Below are 15,055 nucleotides of genomic sequence, written 5' to 3' on the forward strand. Positions count from 1 at the left end.
GCCTGACTGTTTTATGGCCGCGCTCGCTCACACCACAGTGCTGTTCGCACCTCCTCAGACCTGTCCTGCAGTCAGGCCCCCACGCTGGGACAGCACAGGCCCAGGAACTAAATGGCAATGCTGCCCAACTGCAATTTTATTTCAGAGAAGCCCGGGCCATGTGTCACATGGTCATTCCCTGCTGAACCATGCCTCACCAGATTTCAGATTCGCTCAATCCGAGACACAACCTCCTTTCCCCCTCTTCTTTTCGGAGGACTTGCCTTCTACGGTGCCAGATATCTCTCCTCCCCCCACTTGTCTACCACCCCACCTTAAGGAGACTAGCACCGCACCTTTTCTTGCCTCTCCCGCGGAGTGCCTCTTCATATCATGATCTTGCACCAAGTTTGTCCTCCCCCCTCACATTGCCCACTACGAGGTTTGTCAATTATGCACCATCCCACAATAGCAACTAGAAAGTCACCGAGGCAGCTGCTCTTTATGGAGATGCTCTTCCAATCCGAGCACTCACCCTCTCCGCCAGGTCCTTCGATTATCCCAATGGACCTGATCGTTAATGAAATAACTGATGGGTCACAGTCTGAAAGTGATGGATCATGTGAAAATGACTGACCTAATCGTCCAGTGCTGCCCCAGCCTGCACATAACCCCGGCAGCGACGAGGCTGGCTGCGGCGGGAACAGCAGCATCATCGACCTGACTTAGGCACTCTCAGCAATTATGGGCCCACGCATGAGAGGCATCGTGATCCAGATCGCGGCGCTGCGGGGAGTCTGGAGACCCCGTGCGGCACGGACCGGCAATGTGACTGAGGCATAGAGATAGACTACCAAGTAAGTACTTATTGACCAGGCATTCCACCTGCTGCCAGTTTGTAGTCATGATGTGTTGTAGTCTTACTTGTTGTCAGACACAGTTGTAGGCAGGGCTGCTCTGTCTGGCCATCCTTCTCAGGTTTATCTGAAAGATCTGATTTCAGAAGACAATAATCTGCAGGCCGCAGGTCTGCTTTGTCTCGTGACACCTTCTGAGGTTTTTCATTGGGCTCCACCTCATTGAAAGCACTTACCTATGACTCGACTAGTCTGTTAATTTACGTAATTAAACTTACTTAAGCTTTCTTAAGGAAATTATAAGTGTCAGCAGGTGACCGAGACTGTAGCTAAAATCAGATGCTAATTTCATGTTTACTTGAGTTGAGAGTTCGTTAAGTGATGTCACAACCTACACACACACACACTGTCCTTAATTTATAAAATGGCGCAAGTTAATCATGATGTACTACTAATAAACTGAGAGGGTTTATTCATCTTAAGTCTGTTACGGTGGTGCGTGTTTGCCAGGATTCTCTGCTCTCTCTCATCCTGGGGTGGGGGTTTGGGGGGGCAGGAGGTTGTTACGACTCCAGCCATTCCTCAGAAGGCCCTTAGTACTGTTATGATGCGCTCGCCAGATTTTGCAGGCAGAAGCTGAGCCAGGCTGGTGTAGTGGGGGGAGGGGGCGCTGGCCCTACTGGCTGGCAAATGTTGTGTACTTGACTTCACAGTGTTTTTTTTCTGCCTTCCTGCCCAGCAACACACTGACTGGCACCTGTGTTGACTTGAGTTGAGGCAGGCTCCTCTGCTCACATCCTGTTGGAGTTCACTGCACGCAGAAGCAAGCCTCCTGCATGCACATAGCATCGCACATACCTACACTGTGAACACACTTGCAAGCCTCCTGCACCCATACAGCATAGTGCACAGCTACACTGTGCACACATATGCAAGCTTCCTGCACCGATATAGCATAGTGCATAGTTACAATGTGCACACTGATACAAACCTCCTTCATGCACATAGCATAGTGCACAGCTACACTGTGCACACATATGCATGCCACCTGCACGCAAACAGCTTCACACAGCTGCAGAATCTGTGGTGCTCACTGCTACACACAGAATGAACCTGCAGTCTATCATACAGAGGCAGTAAGGCCTGCTGCCAAAAGGCAGCGCAATAAATGCTGAACAGTTTGAGGACTTCTGCACTAAGGGTGGAGACCTGATGCGTGCAGTGCTCTGAGTCAAGCAGAGATCAAGGGCACACCAAACTCATCAGTCACTAGTCTGTCTGCAAAGTTGTGCCACTCATTTAATTTGCTTTTAGTGGAGCGCGTGGGTTCTTATATTAGTTTTCCTTGCCTTCATTGCTTGATTTTGCTCGCGAGAAAGTGTCACTCATAGTCGTTGAATGTCACTCATATTTACACTAAAATTATGAAAATGTCACACATAAGCAATCTGAAACCTTGGCAGCTATGCGCTCTGATACCTACGGGTCAAGCTAGCGCTATATTAAACTTTTAAAATAAACCAATCAATCAAATAAAACCTGCTCCGTCAGCACTCCTCCCCCACTCTGCAGCCCAGCGTGCCACAAGGCTAACACCAGCCCAAGCCTGCCACTGACATCTGGAACAGTCTGGCTGCTGGCGCAGACCCTCGCCCTTCTCCCTACCCACACCTAGCCGGTTCGGTGGCTGGAACAAGTAACGTCCCTTCACCGGGGAGGGCTGGTGGCAGGTCTCGGATGGCTGGGGACCAGGAAATCAGGCAACCGCGTGCCAGAGGCTGCCCTCTGTCCCCCCCCTCCATGCTGAGGCCAGCATGGAGAGATGGGCGTCAAGCTCCCCTCACTGACCTGTCTCGGCTCCGGCCCCCTCCTGCTGCTCACGGGTTCCCGGGGCGCCCTCGCTGCCGGCCGGTCTGCTCCATCAGACTCAAGTTGGACCTCCCTTACTCTTCCAGACACAAACCAGACAGGCGGCGGCCAATGTGCTGCTGCAATCACTTCCGGGGCGCCAGGCAATTCTTCCGTGTCGTGATGGGGAAACCACTTCCTGGAGGCGTGTGGCAGCTCCTTTGCGGGTTGGATGGTCGTTCTATTCTAGGGCGGGTCCTTCTCTCTTACAACCAATCGCAGGCTTCATGGAGTTGGTGCCGACTGTCGGCCCTGAGAGTGTCACCCTACGCCGGCCTGTCAATCAAGCTGCACTCGCGTTCTGATTGGCTCTTTTTATCTCCGGTGTTTATGAACCTGAAGGAAGACAAGTGGCAGAAGGCAGGGCAGTGCCACGTTCCCGGTCCGCAGCCTGTGTCTGGAGGGTTGGCATGCACGGAATGTCTTCCTTGGACAGGGTGAAGGTGTTGGTGCTAGGGGACTCCGGTGAGTGCTCTGCCCTGATTTATATGTGAAGTATAGGAGGGAATGATTGTTCTCTCAGGTGTTTGGCCCAGTGACAGTCATCCGGTCCTGCTGAGACTTTGTTTTGTATATTTGCCAAGTTTTATTATTTTATTTTATGCGTTTTTATATAGCGCGGACTTTACCCGAAGGTGTCAGAGCGCTTCACAATAGGAACAGATACATGAGGGGAAAATTACAAGTAAACAAATTACAAACGTTAAGTTACATGAGGCAAAAGTGACAATTGTGAGCAAACAAAATACAAGAGGTAGCAAACGGTGCATTACAGGAGGAAAAAGTGACGTGTGCAAGTTACAAAAGCATACAAAGTACAAGTAGAGGTATAATACTGCAATAAACGGTAGACACTCAAACACAGGAACAAACGTTACATAGGCAATGGTGGCACTTGTGCAAGTATCTAAAGCAAGCAAAATGGGGGGGCCTAGGTCTCTGCAGCAAGCGCACCGACCCACGAAGATAGAATAAGTGATGTACTCATGCGACCTTCAAACCATACCAATGAAACTTCACCAGATCGACCCAGTCCCATGCATCAGTAGCTCATACAGTTCAAGTTTATCCTTGCAGGCTTGTATATATCATATTAGAATAGGGTTCACAAGCCCCAGAATGCAAAGGAACTATAGACAGGACGAGCTACTTGATGCAAAGAATAACACCCACGTTTAAGTTAATAAATTCTTTATAAGAGCAACACAGCATCTGCCAGGCAGTCAAAAGCCTAATAAACTCTCAGCCTTCTAAATTCAAGTCAGAAACTGTGGAAACAGTTCCACAGTCAAACATAAACAATAACGAATTGAAAGTAAACCCAATACAACACACCTTCCCCTTTGAAATGCAGAAGAAAATAACAGAAAAATAAAGACACAGTAGTCTAGTCTAACAGTTGTAAACAAAGTCTCCATATTACTAGGAGCATATCTGTTCCTATCCCTGTTCTTCAACCTGTAAGCCACCGAATCACAGCCATGCTTATTATATTCAACACTCTGTTGGCTTGTCACTTCACTCGTTTTTTTCTCACAAAACTTCATTACCACTCTGTTGCAGTGTTCATAGTAGGTGGGATCGGAGAGGCACAATGTGCCCACACATTTTTAATTTAAGGAAAACAGTTCCCCCTACTTTCTGTGAAAAGATAACCGTACTGGGAAGGTTAATTCTGAGAGCTGAAATGCTTCAGGTGCAATGTAAGGCAGTGAGTCTCCTGTGCTGTGAAACTGAAGCTGGGCAGACGGCTAAACAAGCCTTATTGCCAGGGTGCCTGCTTACCTGAAAGCGGTCCAGCCTTCCCTGGACCGGAAACAAGCTTGGCAGTTTGGGCTGGACTGTTCCCATGAGGCACAGGGTCAGACTGATTTGCATATAGCCATGTCTGAACTGGGGTGGTAGAGTGGGCTAAAGAACGGTGATGGATTAAACCCAGATCTTTTGACTGGGTGTGAGTGTTTGATTGATTCAGATGCTCCGTCCATCACCACCCCCTTTTGTACCGCTATTGGCCGCCATAAGTGTGGCAGGGTATGCTCAGACGTGAGTCCCTTGCTCACTTTGCCACTGGATTCAAGCAAGCCGGGCTAAAGATGGCTGGAATGCCAGAAACCGGTCCCCGGAAGCTTGTTTCCGGTCCAGGGAAGACATGGCTTTGCAGTTCGGGCTGGACTGTTCCCATGAGGCACAGGGTCAGACTGATTTGCATATAGCCATGTCTGAACTGGGGTGGCAGAGTGGGCTAAAGAACGGTGATGGATTAAATCCAGATCTGTTGACTGGGTGTGAGTGTTTGATTGATTCAGATGCTCCGTCCATCACCACCCCCTTTTGTACCGCTTTTGGCAGCCATAAGTGTGGCAGGGTATGCTCAGACGTGAGTCCCTTGCTCACTTTGCCACTGGATTCAAGCAAGCCGGGCTGAAGACGGCTGGAATGCCAGAAACCGGTCCTCGGAAGCTTGTTTCCGATCCAGGGAAGACATGGCTTGGCAGTTCGGGCTGGACTGGTCCCATGAGGCACAGGGTCAGACTGATTTGCATATAGCTATGTCTGAACTGGGGTGGCAGAGTGGGCTAAAGAGCGGTGATGGATTAAACCCAGATCTTTTGACTGGGTGTGAGTGTTTGATTGATTCAGATGCTCCGTCCATCACCACCCTCTTTTGTACTGCTTACCTGAAAGACACATAAATGTGCACAATGGGTCAATCTGCAAAGGTAAAGGGAACTTGGAAGCCGGTATCCGCTTTAATTAATGGAATCACTGACGACACAGGTTTATTCTTTTAGAGTGGTATCGGAAATTAGTTACCAGCTGAGCTGTGAAGTGTGTGATTTTTAAAGGGGGCGTAACACAGGCCCCTGCGCCGAAGGGGCTGCAGGGGCCTGTGTTACGCTACTAACTATTCTCCACTGCTCCAGCCAGGATTCAATTCCATGGCTCTCTGGTTACAGACACAGACCTCTGCAGTGCATTAACTAATAGAGGTTTCCTAAAGTACGATAATCCATTTCCCACTGACTAACTGGACTTGCATTAATTTTACATTTAAACTGTGTGTTATTTATTTTGTACATACCTGAAGGTGAAACACTGAAAAAAGTTACAGAATATTGTGGTTTTTTGCACCACGCCTTTGACTTAGCCCCTATTGTACAAATTATCACAGTTCCAATACTTTTTTAATGCACTTCGACCTTTGCTCTGTGTCACTTCAACATCACTGTCAACTGTCAACATCACTGTCAACGTCTGGTAAAATTCTGCCAACCTTTAACAAAAATCAGTCAGTTCTATCACAACCCTGCACGCAATCCATATTACCTTATATTTAGCAATTCTTCTAACACTCCACACTTTACCATCTTGCGTAATAATGCTGTTGGTAAGCACTTCAATAACTCTCATCAGCTTGCCATCATTACCTTGCCATACTAAAGCTCACCTTTATGAAGTATACCATGTTTGATAATTCTCACCCAATCCCCAACAGCAAACATTGGCTCTTTAACATCCCATTTGCTATCATATCACTCTTTAGTCTTCTTTTACTTCTCCTTCACTCTATGCTTACACATCTTTTCCTGAACCACCATGGGCACAACTTAGAAACAGGGTCTCTTTCTCCAAGCAACTTGAAAAGGACTAAGCCCAAAAACAGTATGGGGTGTAATGTGATACATCCATAACTTTTCCCTTAGCACATTCCTCCATTGACAACCACTCTTGCATGCCTCCACCACTTTCAGATACGGCTGAATCCCTTCACTAACTCATTACTGTCAAGGACATTCTTTCCTAGCAAAGTCTTCTGTAATAAAAACTCAATCACTGTTTGAGTGATTATTTGGGCAACAAATGTTACTTCTGTCCACTTGATAATCTGTCATTACCAAAGCAAACCTAGCTACTTGAAGTAAGGAAGAAAGCAAAGTAGATATATCAAAAGCATTTTTTCCCCACGGAAAATTCAGCCATGAAATAGGTTTCAAAGGTGCAGGATTAACCTTTGATGTTTTTTCACCATTAACACATTGTTCACACTCTCTTACTACTCTGTTTGCCATCATGTTCATACCTAGCCTCCAGAAACACGTTCTGGTGAGCCTTTCCCTAGGCAGCATACTAAGATGCTCCTCATGAGCCAGACTCAAAATCACTTTCTGCATGTCATCCAAAGGAACACACTTGCCTTCTTTAAATAATAATCCTCCTTCCACGTCTAATTCTCCAGAAACTCCCAAAAGTGAATAACTCTGGGGAAATCAACTCATTAGGCCAACCTTCCATCACACAATTCCTTACTTTCTGCCATAGTGTATCCCTAGATTCACACTCTGCCCACTTCTCCTCTGTAATGGCATCAAAATTCCAAGCAACTACTTCTTTTATAGTAGCAATCATACCTGCTTCTCTCACGCCTACATCCATATCACCTAATTGGCAAGGTAGCCTTTATAAGTACTCAGCCATTACATTCCACTTAGCAGGAACAAAGTCAGCCTTAAAACAATACTCTTGTAGTCTTGAAGATAGTCTAGCCAGGTGTAAATATGTTCACTATTCGGTTTGTGATCTGTCCTCAAAGTGAATCGACTTTCCCAAACATAGTTTCTGAAATGTTAAATAGCCCACACGCATGCTAACAAGTCTTTTTAAATCTCCTCCTCTCAGAATCTTTCAAAGACCTGAACACAAAAGCTACATTCCACTTTTCTTTGCCACTCCTCTGTGATAACACACATACAACTCCATATATGCTTGCCTCCGCAGTAACAATGCATTCTTTGTTTTAACAGAAAGGCTTCAACGTATGTGCCTCCACAATATTACTTTACCCACTGAAATGCCTGTTGCTCTTTCTCAGATCAAACAAATTCTAAATTTTTCCTTGTTAGTTCCCTAAAGAGGTCTATTTTAGTAGCAAAATTCCTACTAAACTTACTATAATATTCACACAACCCCGTGAATGAATGAGTTGTTCTCTATTTTCTAATGCAGGAACATTAATGGTGGCATATGCAATAGCTTTCTTGGGCACAGCACCATCACCAGACAAGCAATGGCCTAAATAATCCACAGAACTAAGGAATAATTTGCTTTACAACTCTTGAGGGTCAGACCATGTTTTTTCTAGACTTGTACAAAATTAGTTAATGTGTGTGTTGAAAATATAATCTTGGAAACACTTCGATAAGTTGTCCACAATATTGAAAATATAGAACATAACCCTCCGAAACACTGATGATGCAGAGGCTAATCCAAAAAATAACTTTTTGAATTGATATGGTCCTTGCATTGTAAGGAATGCAGTCAGATATTTTGAGTCTTCTCTAAGTTTAATCTGGTGATAGGCAGACCTCAAATCCAATGTAGAAAATATTTTAGCTCCATCAAGCATACAAACCACTTCATTGATATTAGGTAAGGTTCGGTACCTACTACAATATTAACATTTAGGGCTCACAAATCCACACACAGTCTAAGGTTTTGATCTGCCTGGCATGTCAAAACTATAGGAGACACCCATTCAGATGACCCAGTCTCCTCAATTATGCTTCAGTCTACCATTTCATGTAACACATTCTTGAGTTCTTGTCTGACATTAATTGGTACCCCCCTCAACTTTTAACTGGCATTGTACTGTTCTTGATTTTAATTCAATGAGAAACATTAGTCAGTTTTCCTATAGTGTCATTGAGTACTTAATAATAATAATAATAAGCTAAATTGTAAAGGTCATGGCTACGTCAGCTGACATGTCCCAGCACTGGAGTTTCATTTCCACAGTGCTGAGCATTAAGTGCTAAGATTATGTAGATCTAAAGAGCCAGGTTTTAAGTTTCTTATGAAACAATAACTATGATTTTTCCTGCCGAAGCATGAGAGCAAGGAAATTTCACCACTTGGCTGGCAACTAACGGAAAAAGAATCCTCTGACACAAGCTCTTTTGATGCTGGGAATACACGCTATGGAAGCCACAACTGACCTCAAATTTCTTTTTGGGTGGTAGGATACAACCAAGGGATGCAAATAACTAGGGTCTTTCTGTTGAGAAATGTGTGTCAATAGCACATGGCTGTGAAGGAAACCCATTCCCTCAAAGGAAGCCATTGGAACTTTGCCAGGGCCGGACCTGAGGGGGAACGTCTAGGCAAATTCAATAGTAGCGGAGCTGCCATGTTCTTCACATTCTGGAGTCTCATTAGCTGTGCCAGAGAGGCCCCAAGATATAGGACATTACAGTAGTCCGGTCTAGACACAATCAGAGTCTCGACTACTGTCTTCCTAACTGCCTCTGGCAAGAACACAAGGTTACTTTTCAGGATTTTAAAAATCCTGAAGTATTGTCCCACAAGGCTCGTGATTTGGTTATCAAAAGATAACTTAGAGTCAAATCAGATGTCCAGATTTGTTTACTTTTGGCTTAAGTGACGGTAAAGGGCCCAGTGTGTCAGGCCACCAAGCAGTCGACCAAATTGAGGGTTGCTTACCAAGGACGAGAACCTCGGTCTTCCCCGCATTTAGCTTGGAACAACTAAGGCTCATCCATTCAGCCACCTCTGTCAGGCAGGAGTGAAGCATCACCAAATTGTTGGGTGTGTCTTGAGAAAGAGTGATTATCAACTGTGTATCATTGGCGTACGACACAATGTTAAAGCCATAGCGCTCGATGAGATCAGCCAGGGGGCACATGTACAGATTGAAAGGCATCAGGCTCAAGGAAGAGCACTGGGGCACCCCCTGCTCCAGTAGAAAAACCTTTAGAGGAATATGGTTTTTGTGCCACCTGAAGGCTACAGGTCTGTAGGAAGGAGACCAACAACCGCAGAGTCTTACCACAAATCCCGTAGTTGCACAACCGTTCAAGAAGCCGACTATGGAACACGGTGTCAAATGCTTCGCGGAGGACCAACAAGAGGAATGCAGTGGTGTCCCCTCTGTTCCCAGCTTGACAGATGGATTCAGAGGCAAACAGTAGTGCCAACTCTGTGTTGTATTGAGGGCAAAAGCTATAGTGAGTCTTATGCAAGAGATATCGAGCTTCAATGAACAGGGAAAGCTGTTGGTTTATATGTTGCTGTTAACCTCAAAGCGGAGGGAAGCAGCGAGATGGGCCTAAAGTTCTCTGACTTAGTGGTGTCCAGCATAGGCTTCTTTAAAAGAGGCACTATGGTGGTATGTTTCCAGGATTGGGGAACCTGTCCGTTCCTAAAAGAACTGTTAAAAAGATCAGAGCACATATCATAGCAAGTTGCACCTCGCTCCAGGATAGCGGGGGACTCATGGAAATTTCTCAATCAAGTAAGATTCCTTGCATACATCCATTATGACTGACAATGGTTCTTTACTCCTGGGATTCAAAATTATTCCTGGCTTCCACTAGTCCATCCACCCTAACACACTGAGTCTGTTCTCAGCCACATACAATTTTAAGTTAACGCTCCTACCTTTAAATTCAATGATGACCCATTGAAAGCCAATGATATCAATAGCAGTTCCATCAAAACTTGCAGCAATTATATCTGAACATCGTAGTTTCATAAGATCCAAAACATTTCCAATATTCTTCCAAAAATAGTTCCTTGTTATGATGGTCCAAGATGAGCCAGAATCCGCCATGAATTCCAATTTAATGCCCAAGATCGTAATCGAACATTTAGGAGGTTTTCTGATTTACAGGTTCTCTTTACCAACACCAAAGTCATTTAGAGAGAACACTGGACCGTAATTCTCAACTTTCTTCCTACATTCACACTCCCGTTTGGAATATTTATTACCAGAAGTATATGAAACTTTCCCTCTTTGTGCTGTAGTATTATTCTTTATATCCTTACATACACGGGAAATATAACTCAAACGTCCACACTTTTTACACTCCTTGCCTATTGCAAGACACTGAGCAAACAAAGCAATATGATTATTACTACCTCTTCTGTAAAATACAACAACTTTCTTACCAGAAGTTACATTACTGTGGCGAGCACTATTCATGCTACACACATCAGTTTTACTTACACTACACACTTCTTTCAGACCATTCACATTTATACTGTTATTCTTTATCAAAGACATCCATTTTCCCGATTGCTCTAATGCCTTAGCAGTGACAATTGCATCCTACAATTTGGGACCCTGCCATGACCTACAACTCTTCCTGTATTATTTTTTACTTTTGACATATACAGTTATTTAATCACTAATCATCTGATCTGTCATAGGACCAAAGCTACATGTCATAGAAAGGGCCCTTAATGCAGTGAGAAATTCATCAACAGACTCCTGTCTATTTTTGCACGGGTATAACATTTGAAAATATTCAATGCAATTCTCGTAGTGAGTTTTAATCGATAATCAATTCTGAATAATACCACCTCATAAGCATCAATATCTCCTTGATATGGTACAACTTGAGGCAAAGTTCTAAGCACCACTTGACCCTCGGATCCTAAAACAGTGTAGCAAAATGTTTTGTTTTTTTTCACAACAATTTTTTTTTTTTTATTGAAGAAGTTAGGCAGAGCAATCAATGTGGTACTCCACAATCAAGAGAAACCACCAGGCATTATGATACAATCACATCACAGAACCTGAGTCCAAGCAAGAATTATAGGCAAATATGAACAATAGTAACTTTTCCCTCCCTACCCCCGCAACTCCCACCACCCCTTTCCCGAACCCTCCCGGTTAACCCTCCCTAACCCTGTCCACGTGTGTAGAAGGAGCAGCAGTATCTGATCTTGGTGTGGTAGATATGACGCATTTCACAGGCCCACGTAAAGGTGTGTGTCTAGGGATCTTCTTCGGGTTCTACTGGGGGATCAAGCGTCAACTCCCTGTAGTCAGCCCACCTCTTCCATATTTTGAAGTGTTTGCGGGGGCATCCTCGTGCCTCAAATATTGGTCGTTCCAGACCCATACAAAAGTCCAATCCAGCTTTCCATGCACACAGGGGAGGGGCCCTCTCATCTTTCCAAGCACGTGCTAGATCCCTTTTGGCCAGTACAAGCCCCAGAAGCAATAAGTGCCGTTTATATATGTTCCCCCCCCCACCCCTTCAAGGATGTGAAGTAGTCCCAGACGATGAGTGCGTGGAAGTTCCCAATCCAGTACTTCAGACAGGCAGCTCCATACACCTCTCCAGAAACCAGCTATTCTTGGGCACGACCATACAGTGTGGAGCAGTGAACCTACTTCCGCCCCACAGCGCAAACATTCCGGTGATTCAATCAGCCCCGCTTTCCATAACCGCTCGCGGGTATAGTACGCCCTGTGAAGAATTTTGAATTGGATTAACCTAAGCCGCATTGCTATGGCAGTCCCTCGCGGGGACTCCAGGGCCTCCCGCCAATCATCTTCATCCAGAGGGCCAATGTCAGTCTCCCAGGCCGTCCGCAGGGGAAGAAGGGTAGAGGAGCAGTGGGTGACCATCGTCTGGTAGATGCGGGACACCTTTTTGTCTCCGAGGTCGCCCATGAAGACTTTCGCCTCAATCGGGCTAAACTCGGGAAGTGAGTCTAGATTGGCAATGCTAGGCGCCAGGGCATGTCTAAACTGCAGATATCGAAAGAACTGGGTCTGAGGCATATGGAATTCTGCACTAAGTTCCTGGAACGATTTGAGCGTGGCCCCGGACATCACATGTCCCAGCAGCGAGATCCCAATCCTGTCCCAGCCGTCGAATCCTGGCAGTGATGCCAGTCCCGGGAGTCGTCCGTTATGCCACAGCGGCGTTTCCGCAGTTAGTCTACCCCACCAACCTACTCGGCGTAATGCTTGTCGCCACACTATGAACACAGTGTTTGTAACCCTAGGCAACGTCCGCCGCAGGCGGACTGAGTAAAGGAGCGTGTGGAGCGTATGATCACCCATCAATGTGCGCTCTAAAGCGTAGGCCGGATCACCACTGTCGCTGTACCACCAGTCATTGAGGACAAGCAAATGGGAGCGCAACCATCTTAAAAATTGCGGACCGCCCAAAGATATTAATGGGGCATCCGGGACCACGTTTTCACATCTGCCTGAACCCGCTCCCAGACAGGCAGTATGGTGCGTTCCCATGTAAGGCTCACCGATTCCGACAGGAAAACCCCTAAGTAGTTCAAATCACCGGCAGCTATCTGCAGTTCCGACGTCCAGGGGTCCGTCACTGCGCCACCTCCAAGGACCCACAGGGTAGATTTACGCAGGTTTAGGTAGAGGCCGGAGACCTCCCCAAAGACCCGCATTATTTCCAGCACCCTCGGCCCTGAGCGTCGCAGGTCAGTCAGAAAAAAGAGGACATCATCTGCGTACAACGCAATTCTATCAGAAAGGCCCCCGGGCCACACAAAACCTCGCATCTGTGCATCTATGCGCACCCAGGCAGCCAAAGGCTCCATGGCGAGGGCGAATAAGTACGGGGATAATGGGCACCCCTGCTGGGTGCCGCGTCCTGTGCAAAAGGTCTCCGACACTGCCCCCGCAACTCGCACCGCCGCCGTGATATCAGTATAGAGTAGCTTGAGATATGACAGAAAAACCGGGCCTAGATTGAGGCGGGGCAGTAGCGCAAATAAGTATGCCCAGCTCACCGAGTCAAACGCTTTATGAATATCGGCTAGTAGCAATGCCGCCTGCTCCCCTGTGGCCCCAATGGCATCTATCGCGGCCCAGGCGCGCCGGATATTTTGAGGCGTCGCTCTGCAAGGCATGAAGCCCGCTTGGTCTCGGTGAACTAGGTCCGTTATATAGGGGAGCAACCGATTCGCCAGGGCCTTGGCTAGTATTTTGGCTTCTACGTTAAGTAACGAAACGGGGCGATAGGAGTCATATTTATCTGGGGGCCTACCAGGTTTCTGAAAGACCACTACCTCGGCATGGCGCCAATCCGGGGGCAACTTGCCCCGTGTGCGCGCCGTCTCAAGCGCCCGACGATAGTGGGATCCCAGTTGTACGTGAAATTTCTTATAAAATTCACATGGGTAGCCACTCGGCCCAGGGGCCTTACCCACATTGAGCTGTCCTAGAGCCTCACTCAGTTCTTCCGCCGTAAGGGGAGCATCCAGGGCCTTCCTGGCCTCATCAGATACCGCCTTCGGGGGCAAATCGTCTATGAATTTAGCCACTTCGTCCACAGATAAGCGGTCATTCGGGGCATATTGTGTCCTGAAGTAGCTTGCAAATCTCGCCGCTAATTCGTTCGGGTCAGTAATAACCACTCCGTCGTCCGTTGTAAGACCGGGCAACGTGACTGGTTGAAGGCTGCGTTGACAAAGTTTATGGAGCAGAGTGCATGATTTGTCTCCCCACTGGTATATTCTACTCCGTGTGGCCAGCCACGCCTGTTTAGCCTCGTCCATTAAGACCGACGCATAGGAGTGCTGTGCCTGGAGAAGCAGCCGTATTCCGATTTTGTCCCCCCCTCCCCGGCTCCGCCGCTCTAAGGTTTCCACCAGCGCGGCCGCGGCCGTGATTGCCTCTCGACGCCCACGTCGGGCCGCAGTGCACCATGCAATGTCTACCCCTCGCATAGTGGGCTTCAAGGCCTCCCACACCACTACTGCGTCCACATCATCCACCAGGTTTTCCCGCCAGTAGTGGTCTATAGCTTCCCTAAGATTTTTGACATAACTAAGCTGTTGGAGATGCCACGAGGACATCCTCCATCTGAAGGGTAGACTTTCCTAAGGATTTCCACCCTAATCGACACCGGGGAATGATCGGACAGCCCCCTCGGCAAGATCTCTGCGGCTCGCACCCTGCACATGCATACCTTGGGCACAAACACATAATCCAGCCGTGAAAAGGAACCATGTACCGCAGATACAAACGTGTACTCGCGCGCTGTAGGGTGCATATGTCGCCATGCATCTATCCAGCCCATTCCTTCACTCATAGCATGCAGCCTAGTAGGGGGGGCGGGTGGCCCAGGCAGCTCCCGACGCCTCTGACGGTCCATACATACGTCCATCACCTCATTCCAGTCCCCCCCCCCACCACCGCCAGGGACTCCGGAATGTCCTCCCACACCGTGAACAGTCTCTCAGTCAAGGCCCACTGTAGGGGGGGGGGGCATATACGCTCCCAAAGACCACAGGCTCAACACCCACTCTGCCCTTGACAAATATGTATTGGCCCTGTGGGTCCACCCACTGCCACTCATGTACATAGGCCACCCTACGATGTATTAAAATGGCCACCCCTCTGGACCCCCTGGCAAAGCCGGCGTGGAAAACCTGATGATAACCAAACCGCTGGAGACTGAGCACTTTTGATCCCATCATGTGAGTTTCTTGGCGCAAGAGCACATCGGCAACCTCTC

General features: G+C 47.2%; 2 protein-coding genes across 2 annotated transcripts in view; one reads left to right on the plus strand and one right to left on the minus strand.

Annotated features, from left to right (window-relative positions):
* GTF2E1 (general transcription factor IIE subunit 1) overlaps positions 1-2,842 on the minus strand; it is a 182,446-nt gene extending 179,604 nt beyond the window's left edge. Inside the window, exon 1 of the mRNA XM_078656641.1 lies at positions 2,685-2,842. The gene's annotated coding sequence lies outside the window, so the exon portion shown is untranslated. The remainder of the gene's footprint in view (positions 1-2,684) is intronic.
* A 213-nt stretch (positions 2,843-3,055) lies between these two features.
* Positions 3,056-15,055, plus strand: part of RABL3 (RAB, member of RAS oncogene family like 3) — a 65,279-nt gene continuing 53,279 nt past the window's right edge. The window contains exon 1 of the mRNA XM_078656642.1: positions 3,056-3,209. Coding sequence (XP_078512768.1) covers positions 3,155-3,209 — 55 coding nt within the window. The 5' untranslated portion in view covers positions 3,056-3,154. The remainder of the gene's footprint in view (positions 3,210-15,055) is intronic.

The sequence above is a fragment of the Lissotriton helveticus genome, chromosome 8 (assembly GCF_964261635.1).
Source record: "Lissotriton helveticus chromosome 8, aLisHel1.1, whole genome shotgun sequence".
Classification (NCBI taxonomy): Eukaryota; Metazoa; Chordata; class Amphibia; order Caudata; family Salamandridae; genus Lissotriton; species Lissotriton helveticus.